The sequence below is a fragment of the Ictidomys tridecemlineatus genome, chromosome 10 (genome assembly GCF_052094955.1).
Source record: "Ictidomys tridecemlineatus isolate mIctTri1 chromosome 10, mIctTri1.hap1, whole genome shotgun sequence".
NCBI classification, from domain to species: Eukaryota; Metazoa; Chordata; class Mammalia; order Rodentia; family Sciuridae; genus Ictidomys; species Ictidomys tridecemlineatus.
Genome location: NC_135486.1, coordinates 22,327,229 through 22,349,428, shown reverse-complemented (window position 1 = coordinate 22,349,428; position 22,200 = coordinate 22,327,229). Strand labels below are relative to the sequence as shown.

The 22,200-nt window shown below is 33.3% G+C and overlaps 1 protein-coding gene across 2 annotated transcripts; it reads right to left on the bottom strand.

Annotated features, from left to right (window-relative positions):
* Positions 1–220: 220 nt before the first annotated feature.
* On the bottom strand, positions 221–21,949 carry Rgs21 (regulator of G protein signaling 21). Of its 2 annotated transcripts, none has more exons than XM_005335347.5 (4): positions 21,939–21,949; positions 17,707–17,783; positions 13,780–13,946; positions 221–424 (listed from the first exon to the last, which is right to left on the bottom strand). In XM_005335347.5, exons 1-4 carry the CDS (start codon positions 21,947–21,949, stop codon positions 221–223), a joined length of 459 nt encoding a protein of 152 aa, XP_005335404.1. The 2 variants fall into 2 exon arrangements, with proteins under 2 accessions (XP_005335404.1, XP_040133621.1); XM_040277687.2 differs by having other exon boundaries at positions 17,707–17,768.
* Between the last annotated feature and the right edge of the window lie 251 nt (positions 21,950–22,200).

Sequence of the window (22,200 nt, the reverse complement as noted above, 5' to 3'; positions counted from 1 at the left end):
TATTTATCATTATAAACTCTGTACTCTCTAGTAGGAGATTTTTAAGTACCTGATAAAATGACTAGGTTCTAAACAAATGACTTAGAAATTTAGGTTTGGTGTATAAAAATATTCTGTTGGAATAAAAATGTATTCTAAAGCCTAAAATAATTAGTATTGTGATCGTACACTTAAACATTTAGCCTTGAAATATAGTGACTAGGTTATCATTTTACCTTCTTCACAAGAAAGGGAGCCACTTTTTATGATTTCCAACCTGTTGGCTATTTACCAGTTTCTTATAAATCTCTGACTTTAGAAAGCGAGGAAAAGAATCCTTGGCCATGAGACTGTAGATTAATTTCTGAGCCTCATCAAAGCATTTGGTTGTTGGTTCAGCAATATTCTTTGAGATGAGGTCCCTGGTACTGAAGTCAATGTTAATCTGTGGAAAATAAGGTTGCATATCATTAGATTAGTTTAATCAAAGAATACATGGTTTGGACAGATGGTAGTAACACATATTATTTGAATTTTTTTTCCAAGCACAAAACTAATCTCATGCAAAACAGCAGAAAGGTCATGCGTTCATTTTCTGGAATGCAGAACACATGCTTGGTTTAATTATTTTCCTAGCTTGAGAGGGGTTGGCATTGACAGGAAACAAAGGTAAAGCCTTATTTTGAGATTCTCCTTTTAAAAAGGCAAAATGAAAAAGCAAACAAGGTAGTTATCATTTAAATTTCTTTTCCTAGTTACCTTTTCTTTTTCTAGTACTTTGACCTAAATCCCTAAAATGTACTTTCTGTAGGCAGAACTATAACTAGAATTTAGTAGGTTGAGTCCTACATTACCAGTCCCTATGGCTCCCCTTACTGTTCCTCAAAACCTCTCTTTTCTTTCCAATTTTTCTTTGTGTTTGAAAAAATGGACCAAATAATAGCCCCCTTTTCATTGACTCTCATACTATTCACAAAATGAATATATGTGTGTATATAAAATTGATATATATTTAAAATATTTTATATAAAAAGATATCTATTTATCTTCATCAGGGTTATCTGAGATTAATAGACTCAATAGACCATTGCAACACACTACTGACTTGCAAATATGTAAAATGCCACAAACCTTGTAAAGATACTTTCCTAACTCTACATACATTCCAGGATATGTTCTCAAAAGCAGAAAATCTTTATCTAAGATAACTAATGTAAGCCAAAACTATTCACAAGAATAGAGGAAATTTGAGATTTGAATGTCAAAATAAAATCTCCTCAAAGGCAGGTTCTGTGTCTTATTTATCATTCCATTTCCTAGCACTTAGCAGAATACCTTCGATATAATAGGAAATCAATAAATATTTTTGAATAGAACAAAAACATCTCTTGGGCAAAATGGGGAGATTATAAAAATGCTAAAATTTGGGGGTCTGGTAAAATAAAAAAGGCTATAAAAGACTGTTTTATATGCTGCATTGAAATGTGGTTAAAGGAACTACAATCAATTCCCTCCATAGCTGCCAACTTGCTGTTTGTGATTGAAGAAATTTCTATAATTTCCTTTCGTCTTCAGTTTCCATGGTTTAAAAGAACATGGTAAAAGAACCTATCTAAAATATTTTAAAGGATTAAATCATATAAGTACTATAGAAATACTTAATTGGTCTATAAATAAGAAAAGAAGAAAGAAAAATTAATTAGAAAAGAATCATCTGGAGTTCACTGTCTGCTTACAGATGTTTTCTTTCTTTAGGGATTTGAGGTACTCATGGATCCAAGAACACACCTGCACTTTTATTCCTTTAATCACCTTCTTAGGTCCTTCATTAATGCACCAGATAAAGTGTTGAACCTCCCTGAGAGGCCTCAAAACCTAGAATGAATTACCCCCTTCTTTATTCATGAAGATGATTTGAGGAAGTGGGAGGCTTTGAGATCATTATCAAACTGTCCTCTAACACTTATGATCTTGATGACCTAAGGAGAGTGAACTTGATATTTCTGAGCCTCTGCTTTCTCATCTTTAATTTTTATCCTTAATATTAATATTTCATGAATCACTAAGATGTGATGACCAATCCATTTATTGGTACCACAAATACTTATGAGTATCTATTTGAGATTAAATGCCCTGCCTTTATTTGCAGGAAGAAAACGAGTAACAAAACAAGTAGTAGTATTTTAGATTTAAAGTTGAAGGCTAAGAATAAGACAGTTCTCTAAGAATCTGAGGACTATCATTGCTGTAAATGCAGAGTCCTGATGCAAGAAAGAATTTAATTTCGAGAGCTACTGTGCCTTGATGGCTGGAGGGTAATGTGGGTGAAGGGAAGTCCTAGGAAGTCCTGTGGGGTGAAGGAGATCTAAGCCAGGGCTTGCAGTGTGTCTGTGCTGTGGCAAGGTTTTCTTATTTTTCTACTGCATGCAATAGGAAGACATAAAAGTTCTGCTCAGTGAAGGAGGGTAATAACTTATGTAATGAACCTAGTACAGTGCTTCCTTCACAGTGAGAATCAATGAATAGTGGCTATTACCAGGAACTTGTAGTCATTTTTAAACATTTACTGCAGCCTTTTATTTTTATAAACCTATCTTGTGTTATGGAGATATGAAAAAATATGAAAATGAATAAATTTCTTCATTTAGATACATTGTTTGATTCTTTAATATAATAATCTGTGATTTAACTTTATATTTTCCCTAGTGACAAATATAGCAACTTAACATTTAGGTGCTCATCAGGGGAATTTACACTAAAAGCAGGACCAACATGTGCCAGCTACGCAGTGATAGCTATTATTATTATTATTATTATTATTATTATTATTATTGTCATCAGGACTAACCACTTGCACTGACTACCTGCCCCCATTTCCTATTTAAAAAGTCCAAACCTGTGATTTTGGCATTCATGACTTCTACAATGTGATTCTAATGTAAACAGTCATTTTCTTCAATGGGTACCATATATTCCTACCAAAGTAGACACATTCATGTATTTTTCTACTTTTGAACATTTTTCACACCTTTCTAGTCTAACTAGAAAGTCATTCTTTTTCACATTAGTTTTTTACCCTCCCTAAGACTGAATTAGAATAATATAGACCATGAGGAGTTTACTTGTGGATTTTGTACTTTCTGACCTCTCAAAGGAATTTTGTGTTACTTAGATGATATTTACATTTTGAACATCTTTCCTTTCATGCCTCACACAGTAAGGACTCAAAAAATATATGCTGTATAAATCAGGTGAATGAATGGTTGTATATTTGTTTAAAATAATTTTTAAATTTTAAAGAGAACTATTCATATCAACATAATGATATTATTATTATTGAATTATATTCAACTTAAACTTCTCATTTAATCCTTTGATTTTTCTGATAATGCCTGTTTTCCTACCAAGCAACTGCTGGTGTCAGCCATTGATAGCTAAATGATGAGCAGATACACTGTTCCCAGGAGATAATCAGTAGTTTTATGAAAATATGTCTTGGCAATTACGCTTAATGTCAGTGACAAAACATCACACCCACATGTTTAGATAAATGTCATTATTTTCCTCTAAGTTGTTCAAGCTAGAAACATAGGAATCATCTCTGACACCTCTTTTTACCCTGCTCTCTTATTAAATGTGTGTGTATGTGTTTAAAATTATGCCTTTCATCTTGAAATTTCAGTGGTATTTTTCAGATCAATCTTTTAAAAAATATTTTAGTTGTAGATGGACATGATATCTTCATTTATTTGTACAATTCTGAGAATCAAACCCAGTACCTCACACATGCTAGGCAAGTGCTCTACCACTGAGCCACAACCCCAGTCCTTATATCAATTTATTTCTCCACTTGAGGCCTTTACAAGTAACCTCTTTCTTAAATTATTAAATTTATCATTTCTCTGCTACCTCTTTTACAACATCTTTCCTTTCTCAACACTGTGGACAGTTTTTCTACATTAATTTCACCAAAATATCACTTTTATCATATGACTATTCAGTTGAAACCCATTATTTTCTGTGACATAAAATGTAAATATTTTATTTTGGCTTTGAGAGTGTTCATACCCTACCTTTAGCATGTTCCTAAACCAATTCCTACTTGTTCTTACTGGTCCTCAAAAGCTGCTGTACTCTGTTTATAAAGTAAATCTTTCACCTTAAACTGTGGTTCATACTCTTTCATCATCTAAATTCCGTCTCACCTCAACTGTGCAAATTTTCCTCTTCCGAATGATTTATCTTGAGTTGAATATTCTCTAAGAAGCCTTACTTGATCACAGAAGAAAAGTCATTATAATTTTCTTGTCATTATATGTAATTTTGATTTCAAAATTTCAAGAAATTTGATTTCTTGCTTAAACAGATTTGGATACAAAAGCTCCTGTTAAAGTTAAGTATTTAATATGATTTTCACAGAAAGAAAACTTGTCACTACAAAGGCAATTTAATAGTTCTCAGGATGGATTCATCCTGTCTTTGGTTTACTATTGTTTCTCTGCTTCTTTTACTCTTATTCTCCACTTCCCTCAAAAATGTGAGCAGAGCAGATATTCATTCTCCATGTTCGGTCCCAAGTCTTTTCCTTCTAATTTTTAGGTTTGTTTGTTTTGTGTTTAGGAACGTAGTGTTCTTTGATAGTAAAATATTTTGAACAATAACCTTAATTCTAAGACAACCACAAAGATATCCAAAGATTATCTTAATCATAAAATAGTTAAGTTTTAAAAATTAAATATTAGTCCTAATGTGCTATCATCACAGGTTACCTTATATTAAATATATCACACATGTGACTGTAAGATGATTCAAAAGATTATCACCATATTTTTGGGAAAAAAAATCTAACTATATCTGAAAACTGGTCATTTTATTTTTACTCTTCCTGAGTTTATTCATTTGGTATGTTAATTGAGTAGGTGCTTAAGAATGGTGCTAGGATCTGAGATATAAAGATGATTAAGATGAAACATCAATCAAGAAGACAGATTTTGAAAAAGCAACCAAAGGGGGGAAAAAAGCTTTCTGGAAGAAAAACTTTCCAAAGGAAGTGAGATTTTAAACTGACCTTTGAAATATTATGAATAGGAAATATTTAACAAAAGATTTGCTCATGAGATCGTGAACTAGAAGAAGTCTGGTGGGTTTTGAGGGGAAGAAAGGCAGGATTCAGGAGAGGCATGGAGGTTCTGGATACTGTAGGACCTTATAGGTCTTGTTAAGACATGTTGTCCTTATCTTGAGAGCTTTGAGGAGAATTTTAAATAAGTAAATAATTTCAACACATATTTTTTAAAAATTCACTGGCTCCCAAGTTGTGGAACAACAGACAGGTTTGGATATAAGGAAGAAACATTAGGAAACTAATGCATTGGATGGTAGTCACTTTGCAGGAATGAATATGTTGCAAACATACTCAGAAAGTAGAGTAGATGGGACTTGCTATTTAATACGTATGAGCTGGGGCAATGGAGAAAATCTGTAAGGATGACTGGATCTTAGAAATATTCTGAAGAATATAGGGCTGATAGATTGGATGTGGGGGTATGAAAGAAAGAGAAGAATCAGATGATGACCAATGGCCTAGGCAGAATAATGCAGAACAGAGTTGCATTAATAAAGATGGAGAAGACTTGGAAAAAAAATGTTTTGAACAGAAAGTCAGAAGTCAGCTTTCAATTTGTGGCAAATTTGAGGTGGCCTTTAAAGCTATAAGATCAAAGAAGATGACTGGGACAGGGAGTGTAAACTGAAAACAAATAAGGACTATCTCTGTTCATTATAGTGCCCGTTAGCTTATGAGTAGGAACAGCAAAAGAAATAGTAAAGAGAGTCAGTAAGAGAGAAAATCCAGTCCAAGAAGCCAATTAAAGATATTTCCATTAAGAGAAGTGACAAATTTAGTTAAATGTTCCTTCCAAGTCAATTCTGGTAACTTATGGGATTGGACCCTTTCTTCTTGACTCTATGAAATTTCAGTAATGGGGGGAGGGAGTGAAAAGTTAGGATACTGATGTCTATCTATCCATCAATCAATTAATCATCTACCTACCTATCTATCCCTCTGCTACAGTCACTCTGGGGAGCATATCTGTGAATTGAGTCTCTAACTTTGCACTAATCTCAAATGTGATGCTTGGTTCAGTTCAGCTACAAGGCACTTGGATAAATTTCTACCTCAAACAATCAGACATATGAGATTATGAGCCTGGAATGTGCTGAAGGTGGGAAACTATCAGAAGGTGACCCTCTGACTTTCTCAGAAAGGCAGACTTCCCCACCGCTTGATCTAAGGCTTTCCTGAGCTTCTTCGGAGCTATTGGAGTCCTTAAACTTTGCTGAACATCTCAGACTATTAGGTTCTGAGAATTGGCTGAAGGTCAAGTCAATTAATGAAATAAAGTTTTACATATATATATATATGTATGCATGTATATACACATACATATGTACACACACATATATACACAAATATACACAAAAGTAAATAGTTATAGACATAAAAAAGATGCTTGTATTCTGTTTGGATACTCTTTAGTTTCAAGGACTTTGAGAAACAAAATATTATATTAGTTTCTTTTTCAAAAGGGCATGAATTATCCTAGAAATCTGAGACCACCACACTGCCAATCTCAGAAAATAAGACACAGGATTGTTCTTCTTATGAAATGACAGCTGAGATGTCATCACAGCCATTTAGAGGCTTTTAAATCCTGTCAATTTTGAAAAGGCCTCGTCACAGCTGACGCTGACAACAATCCATTGCATTAAAATGACTGCCTTCTGAATGATATTTGTGGTAGTTGTTTAAAAACATTTTTATTATAAAGATACAGAATAATTTAATACTCATGTGGTTTTGTTAACTGAAAGTTATGCAAGCCAAATTTCTTTCTTCTACACCAGCTTCTTAGAATTCTTCTGGCTTTCAAACAAATTATTTTCACAGGAGGAATACGTTTTTAAAGTGTACCTGTTGGCTCTCCTGTGACCCTAAACTGTGCTTTATATATTTTTTACATAATTTGAATGAAAGGTTCTCAATTGTGCTCCCACATTCAAATTAGAGAGTCTTTCCTCATTTAGAATGTATAGTGTAGCAGGAGACGATCATTATGCAAAGGATGTGTGCATGCATAAGTAAAACTCCTCACAACGATGGAGCAGGCAGCATCTTAGACCTCATTCACAATAGAGCTGAAAAATTACAATTCAAATTAAAGCCATCTATAATCATGTTTTTGGTTGCCTAATTCTATTTAATCACCACTAACACTTCTAGTATTACTTCATTTCTGACATCATCAAAGGCAAATGAATGTCCTGAAACATGTTCTTAAAGGTGTCTATTAAAAATAGCAGTTTTGCGACATTTAGAATAAATTCATCCCTGCGCAAGAACTTTATCTGTTTGTTATCATGGGGTTAGGTGACAGAAATAGATGACCCAAGCTGGAAGGTAGTGCTAATAACTTAAATTGGGCAAGAAAAATGAAAGAAATAGAATTACGAAGCACCTTGATTAATTAGACAAGTAGTCAAAGCAAAGAAGAGAATGAACAGAAACCAGATGCCTCTTTAATTTCTATGGCAATAAAGGAGATGGCATGTATAAAATCGTAATGTATACAGATTGCTAAAATTAGCCGTATGCAAGCTACTGCTCTGCCAGAGCAGCTCAAGTGATATCAGATTGACTGGTTTCCTTCACCAACCCCAACCTGCTGGTCCAAGGCTGAGTGGCCCAGAGACATAGGAAAGTTTGAAGAGCACCTGAGCTTTTTGGTTTTGACTTGAAATGCAGAAGTCATTTTTTGAGGAACAAATGATACTATAGATTATTAGAAGAAGTATTTTGGACACTTGTTTCCTCCTCATGCCTAAACCTTGGCTTCATGGTCTAAGAAGTTAGAACAGATTAGAGTGTGACAAGAGGAAGAAGGCTTTTTAGAGAAAAGTAGATTTTATGTGGCTTGAGAATTTTATGCTTTGGCCACTAGCATAATCCCCAAGGTTTCCAGACTGTGTCATTAACACCAGGAAATAAGTAGTAGATCTAGGGAAAGGAATTCGAAACTAAAAAGCTGGATGGAATACCTCCCTCCCCATGGATCTTACTGACTGCAGGGCTCATCACTCTATCTCTAGAGCTCAGTTCATTTTCCACCTGCAACGTGTAGATGATTGTGATACTGTCCTAAGATACTGAATGTGATAATGAAATGAGATAGTCCACGTAAAAGCACTGTGCAGGTATTACAGGTTTTTTTTAGTTCTGTTTTTCTTTCTCTTCCTCCTTCCTTCCCTCCCTCTTCTCTCCCGCTCTTTCTTTTATCTTTCTCTCCCTTTTCAAGAGATCCTTTTATTTTCAAATGGAATCAGTAAGAATGTAAAATATTTGGGATCCAGAAGGTGTAGCATCCTTGATTTATGCTCTTGTTACCCAGTACTCAGCGTCTTTCACAACTGGGCTTGTCTTTCAGGCACTGGCTCGTCCTTTGCCAAATTTTTGTCAAGGTTTATTAGTCACTTCTTCTGAGACATATTCCTTGATCTCCTAGATTTAGGTTTCTCTGTCACAAATGCAACCTCCTCGCTTTGTATTTTCCTATCACAATGCTCCTGACAGTTTGTTGTGATATTTACTTATTTGGTACCAGGAATTGATTCCAGGAGCCCTTAACCACTGAACCACATCTCAGTCCTTTTTATTTTGAGACGGGGTCTTGTCAAGTTGCTTAGAGTCTTGCTAAGTTGCTGAGGCTGGTTTTGAACTTGCAATCCTCCTGCCCCAGCCTCCCAAGTTGCTGGGATTACAGGCATGAGTCACCACACCCACCATAAGTTTTATTTTTTAAAAAACTGAATCTTCCCAACTAGATGGTTAGTGACCCTGACCATCTTTTTTTTCTCAGCTATACCAGCACAGTATTTAGGAGATAATTGACAAACTAATCATTAATAAACAATTTAGAAATGGAATAATAAGCAAACTTGTTATATCTAGAGAAGATTACCATAGTTGAGCATGAACTCTGGGCTAGCAGTAACTTGTAGGACAGAGACTCCTAAGAACTTGAACACATTAAGAAAGTGAGTGGCATTTAAGAATGCAAAGGAAAAATATGAAAATGAAATAAAGCATACAAACTGGCATTACCAGTAAAGCAGGAAATGTTTCTAAGTGCTGATTTTTATAGATTTCTCTCAACCAACAATTCAAATACCTATTTCTTCCTTGAAGTCTCAATTTCAAACATAACCTTATTTAAAAGATCTCAATATCCTGACTCACTATTGTTCCATCATTATATCATTCCCAGATAGAAGAACAATTTCATTCTTTTTTGCACTTAATCATTTGTGGCTTTGCCGTTTTCCTAGTTCTAAAAATTTTATTTTTTAACCCAGTTAGATCAGATTTTCTTCTGTGGCAAATCATAGTTTCTACTTCTTATATTTCCTTATTGAGAGCTGCCTAGTAAAACCACTGTGCTATGCTTATGTGTTTGTTATCTTTTTTTTTTTTTTTTTTTGCCTAGACTGAGCTTCCCTTTCATGGAGAGTTTTCTATCTTAGAAGGAAGTGAATAATAATTATAGAATAAGCCTTTATTGATGGTAAATGAAATATTAAGCCATAAATAACATTGCACCTCATTAAAAATTAAAGAAGTCAGGCACTGATATTAAAAGTGTTCTATACAGATCCATTAAGCTATCTTCTTTATGACTACAATTTTTCTTTGTTATGAGTTATTATGAACTCATATTTAATACATCTTAGAATTAAACATTTTATACTACTTTTTGACTTGAGAAATTACCAACATAGTTGTTCCTAGTTGTTGATAATATGAAGTTGGATTTATAGATATATATTATTTTGGTGCTGGGGATTAAACCCAGACCCTATACTTGCTAAGTACTTGCTCTACCACTGAGATATGCCCCAGTCCTGGATTTATATAATTTTGAAACATTACAAAGTGATGTTATTTGATATTATTTTCTAATCACACAGAATGACAATCAACATAAATTATTTTCTTTTTAATGACATTTTTCCATCATTTATGACCAATTTTCTTTTTAATGTAAAGGAATGAGGATATAAATACATCATAAAATTTAAAATATGTCCATGTCTTATGTGAGTATGAAGATATTATTTTAAATTTTCTAAGATAAACATTTTCTAAAAACTAAGTAATATTATTTTCTTGAGAATTTCCAAATCCTATGAAATTAGTGCTCTAAGCTGAAGAAAGAATGAGTACAAGTTTAAGAATTCTAGTTTTCTTTGCAACTCCCAGGTTCTTTCTGTGTACAGAGGAGGGATACTTTAAAAAAACTACATTGCTTAGTTAACAATTTTCTCATTTTCTAGTCAATTAGTCAAAATACCTGGGTCACAGTAGATTTTTTCCAGCAGCATTTTCTCCTGAACCTAACGAGGTACAGTTGACTGTAAGAGTTGCTTCTTACCACTTTTTTTTTTTCTGAAGCTGTTTTATTAACATGTTGTTTGATATGTTTAGATTTCTACTTTTATGAAGTCATTTAAAGGTGCTTGTCTTCAAATGATCATAGAAGTTAACTAATGGCTGCTTTCATGTCTATAAAATTCAATAGTGCACGTAGGGACTTTAAAGAAAAAAGAGATTACATTTAAAAAAAAATATTCTGCTTGATATAAACCCTGAACACATTATGTTGTTTTTCATTCTCATCTCTTCTATGTGGATGGGTTTGTACTTTTTTAGATGAGGAAACCGAGGCTCAGGGAGGTGAAATAGCTTTATAGGAGATTATGTGCAAGTGAGGCGTCAGGATTTGAACCCAGATCTAGGCATTGCTAAACTTCAGATTTTCTGCCATATCATAAAAATTCCCTAATATAGAATCCAGAGAGAAGGTCATAGTATTGAGGAGAGGCCATAAATATAGTGAAATTATTAGTTCCTTTCTTAGAGATCAAAGTATTCAGTCTCTGCCTAGTAGGGCAAAAAACTGACAACCATAAAAATTCTCAGTCTATAAATAGGGGACATTTATTAGTAAGTTTAGTATAGTCCAATTGCAAACTGTCTAATTGTAATCAATTGAAAATTAAGTTATGCTAGCAATTTTATAGATAATGGCAGTAAAGATATAAGAAGTTAAAAAGGAAAGTAAATGGAATTTAATAGATTTTTGGATAACTTTGTCACAGTCGTTTATTTTTGGATTTTCTGCTGATGAAATTGGTTATCATTTTGATTTTTTATTAAGAATAAGCTATACAATAATTGAATATAGAAAATGGAGACTATTTTACGTTAATTTCATCTGAATATTCTACTTATGAAAATCATTGTATCTTCCAATCTTCATATCAAATTTATCATCTAATCATGTCAAGTCAGCCTATTAGATGAACCTAGAGTATTTGCCATCATGTCTTTATCTTCACTTTTTGCTTCCTTCCTAATCTTATAACCCCCTTCTCTGCTTGGGTTAGCAATATAAAAATACTTATGATTTATAGAACATGCTAGCGTGTTTTTTTACCTCGGTACTTAACCAGTGTACTCTCAGTCTGAAATATTCTTTCTTCATTTGCTCTTTTCATAAAACATGATCTGTTTTTCATGACCTTTCTTTTACCTGTGGGAACCATGCTATAAAACTGTCTCTCCAGGTAAAATTAATCACTCTTTTCCTAGTGCTAATAATGAATTTTAAATATGATTTTATTATCACATATTCCATTGTATGTTTGTCTCGTCTTATTGTCAATCTCTCCTTTAATTCTGTGACTTCTTTGTGGAGACAAACAAACATCAGTTTAATGAATAAGCACATTAACTGCTGTGTCGTATCTCACATAAAACTGATAAACTGTAGAAAAATATTTTGAAGATTGCAATTGGTATAAAACTTAGCAAGCAATGCTCTTTAATAATTTGAATTAGAAACAATGAATAGTAAATAATAGGAAAGAGAATGAGTATATGTGTGTGTGTGTAAAGACATGATTTGTTTCCAATGAATTTTTTCATATCTGACAGTCTATGTTTAGAGATTCTTCAAGGAGACAATTTATTACTTGAAAAGAAGCCATAATTTAATTATATTTTATTTACTTAAAATTAATCAGATGGGTAAAATATAAAAACCTATGAAAAATTTATGTCCTAAAATAATAACTATATAACTATGCTATTAAATTATTATGGTGTGCATTTACTTTGGAAGGAAAGGTTAGAAAAATAAAAAATAATTTCTTATATATTATAACTTTGAATTCACCTGCAATTAAAATACTACATTTTTTATTAGAAGATTTTTTTATACATGATATTTGATGATGCTTTTCCAAAGCAACATTTGTTAATTTTAGATGGATTAATAAAGAAGAGAAAAATGGCTTTCGAACTGATATCACAAGATAGAATATTTTCAGGGCTGGTTTCAAAGCCTTTTAGGGAATGGCACATTAATCAACTTGACAAAACTTACATACTACATTTTCAATTTTCTAGAATTATTTATTGATTTTTAGATGGTGACTCGGAAATGAATGTTGAAATAACTCTGCAGGAGTTCAAGTTCCTTTTCCACCATGAATTCCTGGCCATGTTTCAGTGGTTCATGTTTGTTAAAGAAAAACTAGACCAATACAGTCTGCAGTAATTAATGTCCATCTTAAACTTGAACTACTGATATGATAACTTTATGTCCTAGATTTTTATGAAGGTGTTTGCACTTCATCTCATCTACCCTTTGTCCCCAAAAGTACAACCATCCTTCTCATACCATGAATCCTCATTAGGGGTCAGAAAATATGGCAACTATCACCTCTAAGGATCTGAGTATTTTACCTCTGTGGGAAAGATGACAGATCTCCTGAGTTTATGTGTAGTGCTTGAAGTTTAACATAGCTTCCTGTTTGCTTGCTGCTTATGCTTTAAATCTTTTTGCTTACATGATATCTTTGGCAAGGGATCTAAAGAAATTTAAAAATACAAATTGCTTAACCTGTTCAGTTAAGATGAAAAGAGTATCTGGAAATGTTTGATCATAGTATTGGTGCTGGAAATTAAGTCAAATATAAATAGGTTGTTCCACACATAAAATGCTTTTGGGGTCCTATTTTCTGAGTTGTCTAGGCTTCTGTCTAAGACCCTCTCCATTTTTCTGATTTTAAGTAGACAGGTGGGTCCTGATCATTGGGTACAATGCCTTACACTTTAGACTTTCACCATCCAAGAAATATAAGTAAACAACCCCTCCATTCCATAGTAAGATAGTATTATATGCCATAAAATGGACTTCTAAGATATTAAAAATGAAAAATTTTATACTGTTGGCTAGTGGGCAGTTTTTAACTTTTGAAGAAAGTACTCAAAATGTTATGCCACATGGGCCTTTTAACTCTATGGTTCCCAAAAAGAAAAAAAGAAACTGCACGGCAAGTCCAACAGCTTTTTGAAATGGGATATTTGTCAGATTGACTTCAGCTGTTCAACTTGAGATATTTGACACTGTTTCTCGAAACCCTGTGTATGGTGCCATGGAGATAGAAATATTGGTCAAGCCTCATCTATACATAGTAAGTAGGTTTTGAGAAATGTTAGCTGAGTCGTTGAAAGACACGATCATCTTAAGGAGCTTCCTTTGGTATCCACTGACATTTTCTATTTGAATACATAGCAATGATTTGATTACCCTTTAGAAGGATTAAACTAATCTGCTTCTAATTGGCAGCAGATTTGTTAGGGGATGAAACTTCATTGTCCTGAAGTAGTTCACTCACCTCTTTAGGGGCATCAGCTACAATGAATTCAGAATAAATTATCTTGGCTTTGGAAGCAATTTTTTCAGCACTTTCTGTTTTCTTGAAGTCTTCACAGGCAAGCCAGAACTCAACATTTTCTTCGCTGAACTCTGATTTTAGGAATGTTCGAAAAGCATCTAAACCAGCTATAAAATATATAAGAACTTTTGAATGATATGATATATAGCAATAATATGTGCAAAATGAGTACATTGTATTGAGCATTTATTGAGTATTCAGTGGCAAGTGTTTTATCATTCCACTTAATATAATATTTGTTATGTTTCGATTTCTAACTTTAGAGAAATTATTTTCAATCAGTTATCAAAGACATAAAATATTTATATTTATATTCCTTAAATTAACGCCATTAACAAAGAAAATATGTACTTTTTCTTTCTACATCTGTAAAGAACAGTTATGTTAAAGAGAAGGTCTTAATGGTACTTCATAGGAGACCCCATAGACTTTGCTTTTTAGACATACTGCCCTAAGTCAAGTCAACACTCTTATAATGACTTTACAGTAAGAATGACTGTGTCACTGTGAATTGATGACAAAACACAATTTGATAGTAACATATTAAATTGTGTTGGTTTGGGCTTAAAGCAAAGGAGGCAATGTTGGTCTTTATTAGTGTGGGAAGACTAGATTGGACAAATATATTTAAACCAAGAAAGTAACTAGTAAGGTATTTTGTGTGAATGCTCCTTCTTCTGTTTATTTGCTGATAGGTAATTTTTAATTCTGAGGCAAATGGTGGGGCTCTCCAACTTGCTTTAAGCACAATACTCATGATGCCTCCCAATCTCCCTCTCAGTACCTAGGGTGGTATTTTTCTCCTGCTTCCAGGTATACTCCTGTGCATGTATTTCTCTGGCAACTTTAGACTAAGAACTGCAAATAGGCCCATTTCTTTGCAGGTTACTTTCCTTCAACTTTGCTAGTATATGCATTTAAAAAAAATTTGATAACCATAGTCACAGCTTGTGATCTATTATCCCTATATGTCTCTCTCAACTCCCAGCACCTTATCTCCAGCCAAGTTTACATCCTTATTCCATGCTCCTATAGATATTTAAGTTTGGAAAAACCATTTTAGACCCTTACTTCTCTGCTTTTCTCATCAAAATGTGCCCCGAAATATTCCTTTTTGGTATATCCAGAGCTCAATTGAGAAGGCAATTCTTCTTAAATATTTTAGGGCCAAGTACAGTTAAGAGTGTGCTACTAGTTGACAGGTTAGAACAATCTTATTCAGATCCCCTCTGTTGACCACACTAAGCTAGTGTGTTAAAGGCATGTTATTCAGTATCATAGTTTTCATTCTTCTGAGGACTATCACCATTTCTAAGTGAGTATTTATAGCTCTCTGAAGAGGAAAATGTACATCAGGGATTTTGCCTCTCAAAGGAATTTGCCTTCCAAAACATGAGTGGTTTTCTCCTTCAGCTGACAGGAGGACCCCTTTGCATGTGCACAAAGCAATTCTCTGCCTGCAGGCTGAGAGTTCATCCTTCAAGTTCCAATGTAGGGGAGAGGTTAAATTTTATGGAGAATCTGGGGATAGGAAAAGTTGACCAGAGAAAATAACTATATAATAAAAAAAGTTAATAGAAAGGGGACTACACCAGTTTTTTATAGGTTGCTGCCAGTAGGAAGCAAAAGGGAAGTTTAGCAAGAGAGAACAGAAAATATTTTTTTTTTCCAGAGCAATATTAAAGTGTCTAAAATCACTGGATTAAAAATAGATTTAACATTTAAAAATTATTTGAAATAATGTTGGAGTAAAAAAGTCATTGCAAAAGGTCCCAGATACCAATTAAAATTCTCAGCAGAAATATTGGAGAGTGTGGATGTCATTAATAAGTGAGCACTATATGAAAATTCAATTAACTACACATTGCTTGCACTTAAAAATATATCCAAGAAGCTTCTATGACAAAAATTTAGATTATAAAAATCTTAGTAACACTCAATTAGAATTTTCTCTGAATGTGGTCTAAACAATGATGCATTTGAGAGATCCAAACATGATCTATGCTGAAAGTTATTTTATATAAAGAATAAAGTCTACTTTAATAATACTGAAAGAATCTTGTGAATTAATGCCTGGCAATATTTTATATGTGTACCATTAAGGCAGATGAAACTTTCTCCTTATGAGAATTATCTAAAGGCTTTCCTTTAAATGAGAGATGGGAAGTTAGAGATCAAGAAACTATTATTATTTTCTCCTGTTCTCCAGTTTTAATGAAGGGCTACTCTGAACTAACAATGTATTCTTTCTTACTTCCAAGGCTTGGCTTAACACAAAACAGAACAAAATAAGCAACTTAAATAACTGAAACGTGCTATTTATCTCTGTCTTGGACACAATACTTAAATGACCTACTTTTCCCTTCCGTACATACAATTTGAATGTTCAAAAGATGCCAAATGATTTTGGAATAATGTGCTACATACAATTAAAATCATTACCTGAGGGCACCCTACAGGATGGATGGATTGGTGGGTGTTGAATGGAATAAGTCAACAATAGGGAGAGAAAAATACAGTAAGGAAGGAATATGCTCAGTCTATGCACACTGATTTTCAGGTTGACAAAAACAATTAGGAAACTTGATGAGTCCTCAGCCATTTCAAGTATTAAAAGCAAGTGTAGTTTGCTGTTTCTCCGGTATTATAAAGGCAAAATCAAATGATGAAAATTCGAACTTTCTGCTCTTTAATGCATGAACTATGAAATCCTAGTGGGTATGCAGATGGAAACATTTGCCTTCATCTCAAGGCTGCCTCTCCTTGCCTTGGTCTGTGGTACCATTGGGTAGAATCCTTCTTGCCTGCAGCCTGCAGAGCAAGTCACAACCAGCAGAAACACTTTGGCCAGACTCTTAGCAAACCTGATCTGTCACATTCATTATAAACACAAGAGAAAAAGAAGCACAGCATTCAAAACTTCTAAAAATGCAATTTAATATCCATAACATCTTTAATGCGTGTTTAGTTGGATTCTGGGAGTTATGTTGATTATTTCACACTATTTTAGGATTTAATTATTTAAGAATTATAGATTCAGAGTATCTAGATTCATGTAATTTAATCTAACATATATGAATAAATAGCTGTGAAGAAATAACTCAGTTTTATTGTGTTTTGAACTTTTCAAATACTTTGGTTGTTTTAGTTAATTTAAAATGGAAATATCATTTGATTAGTACAAACAATATATCGTTATAAGATTTTCTATATATGTGTCTATAGTGTCGTTTTCCCTCCCTGGGATGAGACAGAACTGCTGAAAAGCTGATTATGTGTAACACAACAGAAGTTGTAAATACCTTTGTGACTGTTTTGTATATACTTACTTCATGTCACAACTAGGGCATTTTATCACTGGCCAAAATTATATTATTAAACCTCTTGCAAAATATAAATGAATATTCACATATATACATATTAAAATACACACATTTAAATGTTTTTGTATTTACTAAAAATAAGAATTAGTTAAAATGTATATTTTAAAAAAATCTTTATTTTAGCTAAAAATAAAGGGATTCATTTAAGTTTTAAACTTTTTGATAGTTGTATGTTTTTTTCCACTAGTCCCAAAGACAGGCATTTGTTCTATACATCAAATGCTGATGAGGTTGAAGAATTGGGAAACTTCTTATTTTTTGTTTGAACTTTTCCTTTTGTTTTAACGTTTAGAGTCTCTATAAACTTATTTTAGACCCAAGTAAATTCTTTTTGGTCTTTGACCTTGGGCCTTTGAATTTGTCACTTTTAGGAGTTATATATACTTCAAATGTTGATCATATTTTATGCCTGCCATTTTCAGAGTTTAATGATTAACATTTGATTATTGTATTTTTTCAAAACCTATTATTAATTGGATCTTACCTTGGTTGGCTAAAAGTGTGTCCATATTTTCAGACCACGCCATTGCTTCTGTGGCTGGTGACCTGTAGAAACAACATCTACCCTTGACAATAGCATTGTGATCTTTTTCTTCTGTAACCTATATTAATACTTGAGTTATATATATTTGTGGAACTACATTATTTAAAATGAGCTTTGTGTCCTTAATCAAACAGCAAAAGGTCAACAAAAATCATATGCTTTTTCACAGTGAACAGTTATAGCAACATGAAGTAGGATGTACATTGACAACAAGAAATTGTTTACTAACCTATTCATTTGTAAATTCTTATTTCTAAAAAAATACGAGAGCAATATTGGTGGAGTAATAGTGAATTTCTTCTTAACTATGATTAGAAATTTAAGTGGCATTACTCTGCTTTATTCCTTGAAAATGTCTTTTGATAACTATAATGAAGAACTTAAAACTACTTTCCAAGTTTTCACAGTACACAAAACTATCCACTTAATAATTATGCATCTTGAAAAAGTTCAGAAAAAATTTTAAGATTTTCTAACATCTGATGATCTTAAAAAATATTTGAACATAGTATTTCCAGAATATTTGCCCCACACTGAGTCAGCCTTTACTTCTCCTTAGACTGATACAAGCTAAATAAATTCTAGATTGATTTATTTAAATCTAGGAATCTGTCAGGACAGAGTAATGTCTTTTCCAAAGCAGTCAAAAATTTATAGACTTAAGTTGTCTGAGGAAGGTATACTTTGGGGGATGTGATGTTGAAATAATAAATTAGGTTTAATATATAAAATTTCTGGAATGCAAATGCATCATTCCTCTTAATAAATGAAGGTCCTGATAAAATAAACCCCATCCACAGAAAGCATCTGCTGGCCAGAAAAATAAATAAACAAACAAATGTGTTATATGGCTGTGATTTGAAAATGACTTAGTTATGGAAAGGGATGATCTAATTTAAGGTTTATATTAAAATGACTTACAAAATAGAAATAGTCTTGTATTTTGTCATCCTTATAAAACTGCATTTGCACATCAAGGTGACAATCACAGCCTATCACTTCTTACAATTTGCTGCAGTTTTATAAGTTTTGTGAGGACTGATCGTGCTCCCTTCTGTTATTGCAGTATTAGTTGTATTTTCAGAAAACAGGGGAGGACATGCAGAATAATGTGAGTGGGAATTCATTTTTCTGTCTTTTATTACTTATATTTCCTATCTCAAAGTTTCTTCCTCAGTTATGGACCACTGATTTTTCTCTCTCTCTCTTGGATTGCTAGATTCTGGGGACACAAGATTATCAGGGAGACCATTTTGAAATAGTGGTTTTCCATTGGAATGGAAATTTTTAAAGGTTCATATTGTTCAGTTCCCATCTTTCATAAATGGAGGATGAGACTAAATCCGAGATTTAGTTTTACATTGAAGAGCTCTTGTGCATTAGATAATCTGTTACTTGAATAAACTATGTTATATTTCATGTCTCTAAATATTAGGTTTTATAGGAATTCTAAAATCAAATGAACACTTGGAATGTACATGTTTAAAACGTATTTAAAAAAGCAGACTAAAATTTGGTGGTTAGCAGGGTATTCAAGTTAAAAGCAACTCAGTACCTGTGAAATATATGCTAATGCAGAGAGTAGATGGGAGCCTGTCCACACAGCACACCTGCTTTGAAAGAGGAGCAGATATCCAGGGAAACACTGAGAAATAGAATCTAAGCAAATTCATTCAAGGATGAACATCTACTTCCCCTGCTGTATGTCCAGTTCTCTGATGATAGAACTAAATGTTATTACTACCATTGGGAACAGTGTGCCTGGCCCAAGACATACTTATTGAACTTATTAACAAACAAGCAATGAACGACTAAACCCCAAATAATGGCAGGTATTAAACCTTCAAAGGAAGAGGGGCAATGGCTTTCAAGGTACTGATAGATTACAATGATAAAAAGATTATTGAAAGGTATAGTTAATTGTATTAGCTTTCAAAGACCTAGCATGTTCTGAGAGAGGAAGACAAGGAATGATCTAATAGCATCCCTGAGGGGGAACAGGGTATGATGAACTTCACTCTCAACCCTGACCTATGAGAGGCGGATAGAAGGGACAACATCTAATGAAGAAGGCCTTGAGAAAGGCAGGTCCTGTAGGAAGAGCCAGGTGTTGGTTAAAAGAATAGTCCACAAAGACCTTTGTGGATGTAAAGTAGTCCTGTAAAATGAAAGTGTTCAAATAAATGGTAGCCCTTCTTCTTATTGTCTTCATTAAGGTAAAGTAGTGAAAACAGAAAGAAGAAAACAAAATCTGGGAGATATAAACAATCTATGACAAAAGGAAAACTGCTGTTTGGAGTTGCAGAGATATACTAAAAGATTACAGATGTTCTATAGATACACGTATGGAACCTTATAGGCAACAGAATTAGAGCTGCTAGGATATTCTAGTATTAATTGGGGTCCACAAATGTCTACGTTGCTATAAAGGGTTACCCCTGCAGCTGTGTGACAATGCCTAGTACCTCCACCTCACTATTTGCTAACCTACTTCTCAGCCAGAAAGTTCATTTTTTATACACTTGATATGCGGAAAGGGTTGGAGGTAATGCAGCATTTACTTTTTAGAAATTAGGTGGCATATAACCATTTTAAGGAATAATCCTCATTTATTGCCATTTAATTCCTTTTAAATGTTGGGTTTCTTGTATATTTTCAATTATGTGAAAGAGCAGATTATTGGTATTTTTGAAAAAAATCAAAAGACTATAATGCACTTTTTAAAATGCACAATGATCTATTGAATGTTTACAATGTACACTATTGTGCGAGCACATCACATAATTTACCTCATTTAATCTTGAAAATAGCAATGTGTTTTATTCCCACATTATTTGTGAGTTAAAAGGCTCAGAGGTGCTGGTAACTGGTACAAATCCCAGAGACAGTAATGGGGAGCTAGAATTTAATGGCGTGTGGGCTTATCACCCTAAATCTTCACACTTCTTTCTAAAACGACTCTGTGAATACATATATGCTTTTACCTTATTTATGTTTTGAAACATGTAATAAATATCTTGAAAGTGATTTCCTGAAATAGAAATTTTATTATACTTCATACAACTGTTTGTTCTAAATAATAGTTTAATTGTGGTAATTGACTACTCAATAGCAAGTTTACACAAGATATTCTTAAAGCTTGAACATAGACAAATAAAAATAGAACATTTTTTAGGTTAGATATGAATGAGAAATATGATTTTGTGTTTTAAACAATGCAACTTAGAAATGTCGGGAAAGAAACCTATTGAATAAAAGTGAGAAGAAATAGAAGGCGGCTGGTTTAAAACTGTGCTGTCTTGGTTGATGTTTTTTTCCTTGATGTATGTCACCTAAAGTAAATGGACAGTGTGTCATTTATTTTACTTTTTATTTGGAGTATAGTTATAATTTTAACAGAGGATTTGTGAGGACTTGCATGTTGTTTGTTTCCTCTAAAATTCTGATGCATAATGAGAGTAACTTTGTGTGTGTGTATGATTTGCCATGAAAATTCACTTTGTACTACAGAGCCAAAATTGCGCTTCGTATTTCATGGGGTTTTGGCTGATTTCCTTTCTGTTTTCTTCATTAAGCAAGTGCCATCAAGGCCAGCAGTATCCATATTATATGTCCAGAGAAGAGCCAGGCCAGATGGGAACTGCGTGAAAGCTACCAGTTATCTTGCTAATTGTGCCAGCTAGAACCAGTTGTATTGCATTAAAAATGTGGAATCCAACAACTTAGCTGTTCACACTCAATTAGCAGTGTGCTGGAGAATGGAAAATTCAAGCAAGGAGTCCATGTGCCCGAGGAAGTGACAGCTGCTTTCTTACCCAGCATTTAATATCCATGTAAAAGTTTCTCCATGAGTGTTGTGATAATGAATAATTTTTGCAAGGATTGTATACATGTCATGTCTCTAACTCATCTCATAATCTTGAAAAACATCATACAGAGACACTTAGTGGTCTTTCTCCACTTTATAACCTTTCTTTAAGCCCCACATGGTTGACATATTTTAGAAAAGAAGAAGAAATCAATAGAGAAAAGAAAAAAGAATAAATCAGGAGGTAAGGCAACAATTAGCATATTTATCATAAACGAAGAAAAGGCAGCATCTAGACCAATGGAGACTCAGTGTTTCATTTTTACATCTTCTGAGATAGAAATAGCTTTAAAGGGCAACTCACTTCACTGGCATTTTTCGTCCACTGTCTGACTGTCACAGATGATGCCGAATTTCTCTTTCTGACTGATCTTCAAGCTGAAGGTAATGCGACAGTAGGAACATTACAATTAGTATGCAAATACCTGTCCCCTGGGTTATAAAATGGCATTCTTTAAATCATGCTATTCTCAGCTTTTTTTTTCATTTTGTTAACTTTTCACTGGTCAAAACAAACTTCTAAGTAACACATTTGAATCAACGTGACATTTCTCTGAGTCGCTATC